We start from the raw sequence: 9,373 nt of genomic DNA, 5'->3' as shown, positions 1-9,373 counted from the left end.
AAATCAAAACCACCATGAGATACCATCTCATGACAGTTAGAATTGCAATCATTAAAAAGTCAGGAAACAACAGATGCTGGAGAGGATGTGGAGAAATAGGAACACTTTTACACGTTGGTGGGAGTGTAAATTGGTTCAACCACTGTGGAAGACAGTGTGGCGATTCCTCAAGGATCTAGAACTAGAATTACCATTTGACCCAGCAATCACATTACTGGGTATATACCCAAAGGATTATAAATCATGCTACTATAAAGACACATGCACACGTATGTTTATTGCGGCACTATTCACAATAGCAAAGACTTGGAACCAATCCAAATGTCCATCAATGATAGACTGGATTATACACCATGGAATACTATGCAGTCATAAAAAAGGATGAGTTCACGTCCTTTGCAGGGACATGGATGAAGCTGGAAACCATCATTCTCAGCAAAGTATCACAAGGACAGAAAACCAAACACTGCACATTCTCACTCATAGGTGGTAACTGAACAATGAGATCACTTGGACACAGGGCAGGGAACATCACACACCAGGGCCTGTTGGGTGGTGGGGGGCTCGGGGAGGACTAGCATTAGGAGAAATACCTAATGTGAATGATGAGTTGATGGGTGCAGCAAACTAACATGGCACATGTATACCTATGTATCAAACCTGCATGTTGTGCACATGTATTCTAGAACTTAAAGTATAATAATAATAATGATAATAATAATAATAATAATCATAAAAGATCTCTAAGAATTCCTTGGATTGCCATGCGGAGACCTCCCCTCCTCCAGAAACAGATGCCATGCAAATGGAGTATGGTGCTCTGTGCTGAACACCTGGCACTGGCTTGTGGTGATGCAAGTCCTCTATGGCTACCACCACTGGGACTGTACTGGGCCTGACCTGAAGCCATCACAGCAGTGGGCCTTGCCCAGGGTCATTCCCTTCAAGGCAGGGAGTTCCCCCAGGTCCTGGGTGTGTCCAGAGATGCAGTCTGGGAGCCAGGGATTAGAGTAAAATACCTTCGCAATTTACCTTTTGTTTTGTTCGACTGCAGCTAAGCTGGCACTCCAACTACAATACAGTTTTCCCACTCTTCCCTCCCCTTTGCACAAGCATGGGAGTCTCTCCCTGTGGCCACCATCACCACTGGTCCATGGGGAGTTCTGTCAGGCCATCACTGATGTTCACTTAAAGCTCAAGGGCTCTTCCATCAGCCTGTAGTGAATGCTGCCAGGTCTGGGGCTCACTCTGCAGGGCAGTGGGCTCCCATATGGCCCAGAGCAAGTCCAGAAATGCTGTCTAAGAGCTGAGGCCTGGACTCGAGGACCCCAACGGCCTGCTTGTTGCTCTACTGCACTGGCTGAGCTGGTACTTAGGGTCTAATACAAAGTCCCCTTTACTTTTCTCTGTTCTTGTTTCAAATGGAAGGAGGCCTTCACCATAGCTGGGAGGATGCTGGGTCATCCCTGAAGTCAGCACGCCTCAGAGCCCAAGGCCCATGGCTTACTCCCTGCATCTCGCTGGGAGTTATTCAGTGCCCAAGGGCTCTTTAGTCAGCAGATGATAGGTCCTGCCAGGACTGGGTCCTTTCCTTCAAGGCAATGGGCTCCCTTCTGGCCTAGTGTGCATCTAGAAATGTCGCCCAGGAGCTAGGGCCTGGAAAAGGAGCCTTACAACTCTGCCCAGTGCCCTATTCTACTGTGATTCAGCTGGTATCAAAGATGCAACATAATGTCCCCTTTAATGTGTTAGTCCATTTTTATACTGCTATAAAGGACTACCTTTATTCACTCTCCTCTCCTTAAGCAGAAGTAAGGGGACGTTTTAATTGCTGTGAGTTGCACTACCAGGGGTTGGAGGAGGGATGGCACAAGGGCTCCGCTAGTCATGTCAGCTGCTGTCTCCCTAGGTCACATGCCACCTGAGTTCACTGGATGTAAGCCCAGCCCAGCACTAGGAGTTCCTTAGAAACTGCAGTCCTTGTGTCCTAGAGTGCCTTTCAAGTTACATAGGACTCTAGAGCGCTTTTGCCCACAGTGGCGAGGCTTGAGAAGAAGCTCAAGTTTCAACTGATGGGAAGGGTGATTCTCCTGGCGAGGGCTGGTCCAAATGCACCCCCCCCCCCCACACCTGTGTGTGGGCACTGGCTGCACCCTGCATGGATTTGTTTTCAGCTGTGATAGGGCAGCATTGAGTTCAAGGTAAAGTCCCCCACTTGCTGCACTTTCCCTCCCCGAAGTGCACAGACTCCACGCTGGTGGATGGAGGAGGGGTAGCACTGGTGGTTCCAGACTACCTCTCTTGCCCTGTGCAATGCCTCTTTCAGTGATATGAAGTTAAAACCAGGTGATGTGATTGCTCACCTAATTCTTGGTTCTTGTGGCAGTGTTTTTTGTGTGCAGATAGTTGTTAAAATCTGGTGTTCCAGTGAAGGGAGATGGGATGAGTGGTGTAGGTTTCTATTCTGTCATCTTCATCTATCCCCTGCCAAGGTGACTTTCCCTTCACCCAGTCAATGTGAATGTGTAGGAAACCTTCTTGTAACCCTTAAAGTTACAACTTAGGTTCCACATGGTATTATAATTAAATTGACCTCATCTGTTATGATAAGATGGCTCACAACACTGTGTACGCTACCATGTGTTGGGCAAGGGTTTTATTCCTCTGATTAAAGCAACAGTGGTGGAACAGTAACGGAAGTAGAAAAAAGTGGTGAATTGATTTGATTCTTCTCCGTTTGTCCAACTAGATATATGCTTCTCTGCAGGGCTGTGTGTTCCAGAAGGCTGATACCATGGACGACATCACCTTGGCTTCCTGGCTGTCTGGTTAGTGATTTGAGCAATGAGAGGCAGCAGCTAGAAATGAAAGAGTAGAAGAAGAGAGTGTCTCCTGACACTGTGTGCGCGGTCTCCACTCAGCCTCTGATTCCTGTGAGTCAGCTGCATCCAGATTCCCACCCCCTTCCCCGTCCTGAGAAGGTTACATTTGGCCGCCACTAAGATCTTCTGAGAAAAATCTCTTCAGACGAATTTTGGCCAAATCTCCTCTCCCTCTCCTACAGCCACTTTCCTCCTGAATTTCTTACTTATGAGTGTCACTTCTGGAAACAAAAGTCAAGTTCTCTAGGTGAACACTGAGCAGCCCCAACCTTCCAGTAAATTTGAAGTGTAGGAAGTTTCCCTCGTTTAAACTCAGTACAGCCTCCAATCCCTGGGAAGCATGCCTCTCTGGTCTCCAACCCACCCAGACTTCCAGTGTGAGTAGACACCTGCAGGTGGGTGAGTGGTCAGAGGTCACATGATTGTGATTGCCTTCTTTACCAGGCCTCCATTATTAGGCAACTCCTTGCAAGATGGGAAATAGTTGGTATCAATTGTTTTGGGGCACTAGTCAAGTCGGAAAGTGAACAGAGTTCCACTTGAATGTGCTGCTGCTCTAATTTGGATAACTTTACTGTCTATGTATATATGCAAGTACTGCTTGGCACAGTTGAGTTTCTCTTTGGTACATAATTCTATGCTACTTGTTTTCTCCCTCAGTATGATGGTGAGATTTATCCACACAAAACTCTGTACCCTAAATTCTGTCTCTTCTGTTGTGTGGCCATGGAGTGTAGGAGGTTGGCTGTTATCGGCCTCTGCTCTTGTGGGTTTGGCTCCTTCTTGCCCTACTTGCTGCCCTTTCAGCCTCCATTCCCCACCTATTCTCCACCTCACAGCCACTGTTTGATGCTGGACTGCAGGTAAATAGTCACCGACATAGCAGTGTCCAGGCAGCGTTCCTCCCAACAGTGCACCCAGGAGGCCCCTCTACCTGGCAGCCTCTAGCCCCTCCTCTCCATCCTACAGCCAGCTGCATCCTCTGAGGAGAGGCTGATGGCTCTTTTTTGGCAATGCTGCATCAGTGCAAGGACAGAGAAGGTGACAGGGACAAAGAGGACGGTGAAAAGGACATAGAGCAGTTTAACTTTGTACCACATAAAAAATCTGGAAGAGACCTGGCTAAGGGGAGAGAGTAACAGCCCCTTAGATGTAGGTGGGGGAGGGGACACAGGAAGGGGCCTTGGGGAATGCTGGACGGGTTGTGAGAACACAGGGTATTGGGGAGGAGAGGAAGAGGGGACAGAGGACTGCTTGCAGGCTTATTTTGCAGCTCACGTGAAAGGACAAGAGAAATGCTTGGAATTTGTGATGGCTTTAATGGTTCACCTTACGTAAATTTCATCTTACTCCTCACTTAGGCTTGCCCATGTTTGCCACGGCTCTGGCCTCTTTGCTCTCCCTGTCCCCTCTTCAGCTCTAACTCTCACTTGTCAGTGACCAATTGCCCACATAGTTCCCATTTCAGGTTTCTCAGAATGAGTATCTGACTTGCTCAGCACATTCCTTGGGGACAGAGCTTCTTCAATGGGAGCCATCTCATGTGTGTTGTTGTCCTATCAGGGGGCTTCACTTCAGTCAAATGAATTATCTTTGGCTGTGGCCTGAGCAGGTTTGTTTGACATGACACAAAAAAGTGACCAGAGCATTCTATACTTTCCTGGGGACAAAGGGCAGAGCGGTTGCCTCTGGAAGGCTCTGTGGATATGACATTGGCAGCATTAAAACATATCCCAAACCCCCAGGCCAACTGTTGGTCTGCTCTTAAACAATGTCTTTTCACTAGGACAAGCACTGGGCTTTAGAGGGGAACACCAGGGCAGTCTCTTCAAAATGGCTAGGGAGAAGAGTCTTTGGTCCTTGAATGCCAAGTACTACGTCACTTTGACTTTGCAGTGTTTTTCAGATTGATGGTGGGAGAGATCTGGTGTGCAGCATGATCTCACCCTCTCCCCTGGGTCTAAGCACCCCTGCCCAGCGTGTTAGGATGAACAGAAGCCCCTTCCAGTGTAACCCAAGAACACCCTGTCAGCAAACACACATCCAACCTAAAGGAGTGAAATGACAGACTGTTTTAATGACTCAAGCATGGGAGGAGTTTATTGTTCTAATTATGTTTAATTTCTCAAAAATCTGGGCAGGCTTCAGCATGTAAGCCACATGACTTTTTGTCCAAGGCCATGTCCACCCTGGAGTTGCTTTATGACAGCATCCATATCCATCTTGACAGGTCGATGTCACTTCTGTGCCTGCCCAGTTGTCTGTTGATTAAAAAGATCAGCACATTTTCGGTGGGCTTCTTGCGTTTGAAAGATTTGTCTGACTTCTTGATGTTCAGTGCGGGCTCCCTGGGACTGCCTTTAGGGAGTTCTTTATCCATGACGTGTTGACTCCACCCAACCTCAGTAAAACAGCACGACTGAGGAAGCCTGAAAAAGATGATGTATTCTAGGTAACCAAGTGTACCCAGCATCCTCTTCCTCACTGGCACAAAACCACACACACACACACACACACACACACACACACACACACTGCTACCAGCAGTGGTCACAGGAGGTTGCTTTGGGTCATCATCTGATTTGAAGCACCAACCGTATTGTTTCTTCTATCTGTCTTACACATGGGGCTGTGCAGCAGCCTGATGGGACCCGGCACATTAAGGACACACTATTGCATCACTCTAATCATTACCTGACACACACAGGCTTGTTAGATTGTACTCAAAACACTACCTCATAGCTCAAGTGTCATTGTAATTCTTATATCCACACTAATTTTAACTCAGTTCTATGTTGCTCTTTTTCAGAGCTGCCTTCTTCTCACCTCTGAGTTTTCCCTGTACCTGGGATATGGGCTTCCTTCTGAACTCCATTATTCATGTTATGCAGAGTAATTTTCTTTGGTAAATCTATCCATAACAAAGTTCAGTACTTTACATTTGCATTTCTCCATTCTACAACTTACAGGCTGCTATAATTTGTTTCCTCATTCCAAATCTCTTTATGTGACTTTAGCTTCAAATAGGATTTGCCTCCTTTGAAAATCACTGGTGAAGCAGGTATGAATCTTACTCCAAACCCCTGTGTAAGAAATAACTGGACATTCTCAAGTACTACCTAGTTTCTGTTTCTAAGGTCCATCCTGCTGATTTTCCATCCTGGGAACGTAATCACAGTGGCTTAAAGATTGTACTCACCTCTGATGCCTGGCCCTGCCTCATCCCCAAAAACCCAGTTCTGCATTTCATTTGAATCCAGCACAGTGCCAAGGCTAGGGGTGGATGCCCACTGTGTTCTCTATTTTGACCTCCCAAGAGAGACTAAAAGACTTGCCCAAGTAACAGGGAGGTGAGATTGGAACTGAGAAAGCCTGTATCTGAAGCTCCTGCTTTTACCCACTGCTCTATAGTGTCTCTGTATCAATTTGAACAAATGACTCTCTGATAACCTCCCCCCACTACCAAACAGGGTTGGAGTTTATCAGGTAGGTTAGTTAGTTAATGGCGCAAAAGGATGCTCTACGATCTTGGTATATCAGGATATTTTACCTGTGAGACCACTCAGGTTTCTTCTGAAGAAAGATCTGGACCAGAGGGTAAACAGTAACAGCTTGGCACTCCCTCTCTTTCCTTGAGTCCCAGGGCCTGATTGGCTCAGCACCAAGTGAAGTCATAATTACTATGGTGACTCACAATTGTCCTCAGAACCTAGTGCCAACAGTCTGCAAGATTCAAACACTGGCCACCATCCCTGGCTTCCTTCTGGTTCAAGCCTGAATAAGGTGAGTGGAAGTTGCTGGGAGAGGAGGTGGGTATATCCTGTGGCTGGGTGCCATCTGCGTGTCTCCTTCCTAGACAGAACCCTCAACTACCGTGGCCTCAGAGCTTGTTCCTGGCTCGTATAAAATCCATTAAAATTTCTCCTTTGTGTAAATAAACAGCACCCATTGCATCTTGCCTTGTCCCCTGGGTAGTGATGAGCAAGTTTGTCCGCTATGTTCCAATCCAGTAGTTAGTTCCAGGTCGAACTTTCTACTTGCTTCTCAATCTTGCATCCATCTTTGGTCATGACTCTGCAAGTACTCCTTCTATAATACACAATTCATGTAAATGGAGTGTTTAGTTGCAGAAATTGAACACTGCAATTAAACATTGCTGTGTCTCCCACACTTATCTAAACCCTCCCAAAGCTCAGTGCAGTGGAGCCCCTCCCAAAGCTCAATGCAGTGCAGCTTCACACCTTTATTCTGTGGACCTGGGATGCAGGTGGGCTTTTAATGCTTTGCAAAATCGTATGCTAAAACTGGACCAGTTCCTTGAGACATACTCATATGTCTCAAGCCATATTCCCTTCCAAGTCTCTGATATGGAATAACTACATTGTTGCCATTAAAGTGTGACCCATGTGGGTATTGTCTAGATGCTGGACATGGATTTTCCAGGCTGTCAGAGGGATAACGGTGAGGACAGCGCTTTGTGTTTTTTGTAGTGTGGTTCTCATGAGGAGCTACAATGACTATTGTGAGATGTGGCTTGCCTCCACACTGGCTGCCCACTCAGTCTTATGTAAGAACTGAGGAAATTGACGTTACTATAAAGTGACCCAGGTCGCACACTCCCTTTCTTGAGTGGCAGGGAAGAAAGGCCCACTCCTCCAGGTTTTCTCCTAGCCCCCGTAGAACCATATAAAGACCCTGAGGCCATGTTCAGTGTTCTAAACAATTTGGAGAGGGAAGAGAACAACATATTGATGTATTTTATTAACAAAGAAAGTGGAAAACTGTCTTTCTTTTAAGGAATTGACATCCTAGAAATCCAAGTCAGTCACCTAGGAAATAGACCAGGAGAGGCTGATTGAGAGAAGTTAAATGCATAAAAACTTTGCATACTAGGTCAGGCACAGTGGCTCTCACCTATAATCCCAGCACTTTGGAAGGCTGAGGGGAGTGGATCCCTTGAGCCCAGGAGTTCAAGACCTCCAGTTGGCCTTGGGTCATATCCAGCATGCTCCAACTGTAAGACAAAAAGCCCCTAAGGCAGAGAGTCATGGTGATTGCCATAAGCAGCCCTGTAGATGCAAAGATGAGATGTAGCTCTGCAGGGCCAGAGTCTAAATACATAAGTCAGTGTCAGAATCTTTTTGGCACTGTCTGTTCCTTAAATAGGTCAGTACTCACCGTTTGTGAAAATTGTCATTGAACTGGAGCTACGTTTCCTTTCTATAGATAGCATGTTTTAATTTTTTTTTTAAAGTGACCCAGGTCACACACTCCCTTTCTTGAGTGGCAGGGAAGGAAGGCTCAGTCCTCCAGGTTTTCTCCTGGCCACATAGAACCGTGTAAAGACCCTGAGGCCATATTCATTGTCCTAAACAATTTGGAGAGGGAAGATAACTTATTGGTGTATTTTATTAACAAAGAAAGTGGAAAACTATCTTTCTCTTAAGGAACTGACATCCTAGAAATCCAAGGCAATCACCTAGGAAATAGGTCAGGAGAGGCTGATTGATAGAAGTTAAATGCGTAAAAACTTTGCATACTAGGTGAGGCACAGTGGCTCTCGCCTATAATCCCAGCACTTTGGAAGGCTGAGGAGGGTGGAGCGCTTGAGCCCAGGAGTTCAAGACCAGCCTGGGCAACATAAGGAGACCCCATCTCTACAATAAAAATAAATGAATACATAAATAAATTAAAAGTTTGCACAGTCTTCCAATAAATAGGGAATATCATAGATTTAAGCTATCCTATTTACATCGGTTGCAAACGTTATGAAACACCTAGAAAAATAATGAAGATACAAATAAGGAAAACACACATGCCACTTTTTATGAGCCTTCAGTTTGAATAGTCACATAATATTTTAAAATACTACATTTTTCTTAAGAGGAAGATCAATTTCTGCAATGGCATCAATTCGCTTCTAAATAAATCAGTATATCTAGTACAATCCTAATCATCATTTCCAGCAGAATTTTGAGTGTGTGGGTAACTGCAAGATCAGATGAAATTATATTCCAAAAAAATGTGAAAGATTATGCAAGAGGGGTAGCTTGTCATTCTGGACTCAAAACTTACTCTGTAGTATTGGTGAATGAGACAAGAATTGATAGACATGTCCATGGACCAACGAAGAGATTCTAGAAATGTACTCATGCATATGTGGAACTCAAAGAAATTTAAAAATCACAAGTTGCCACAAAGCTGACTTTTATGATCGTGTGTGTGTGTGTGTGTGTGTGTGCGTGCACATGCACGCATGTGTGTTAGGGAGGAGAAGTGCAGGGAGGCTTCCGGGGCTACTTGATGCTTCTCCTTCAGGTAATTCTAGATTCCATCAACTTTCACAGATCTCTTTTCTGTGCTGTCTTCCTGAAGTCATCTGTGGAGTCAAGCAGTCATGGCTCAGGGACACTCTGAAGTAGATCCCAGCACATCTGCACGGAACATCAGAAGGAAGGTGGATGAATACTTAAGACCCAGCCTGGCCTCTA

At 45.7% G+C, this 9,373-nt stretch overlaps 1 protein-coding gene across 1 annotated transcript; it reads right to left on the bottom strand.

The window, feature by feature from the left end:
* Positions 1-4,980: 4,980 nt before the first annotated feature.
* Positions 4,981-6,613, bottom strand: LOC129024673 (embryonic testis differentiation protein homolog B). Its single transcript, XM_054471842.2, has 2 exons — positions 6,433-6,613; positions 4,981-5,311 (listed from the first exon to the last, which is right to left on the bottom strand). Exons 1-2 carry the CDS (start codon positions 6,555-6,557, stop codon positions 5,083-5,085), a joined length of 354 nt encoding a protein of 117 aa, XP_054327817.1. The 5' UTR covers positions 6,558-6,613; the 3' UTR covers positions 4,981-5,082.
* Positions 6,614-9,373: the final 2,760 nt, after the last annotated feature.

The sequence above is a fragment of the Pongo pygmaeus genome, chromosome X (genome assembly GCF_028885625.2).
Source record: "Pongo pygmaeus isolate AG05252 chromosome X, NHGRI_mPonPyg2-v2.0_pri, whole genome shotgun sequence".
In the NCBI taxonomy this organism is placed as follows: Eukaryota; Metazoa; Chordata; class Mammalia; order Primates; family Hominidae; genus Pongo; species Pongo pygmaeus.
Note: the sequence above shows the minus strand (reverse complement) of the source record. Positions and strands in the feature narration are given on the sequence as shown.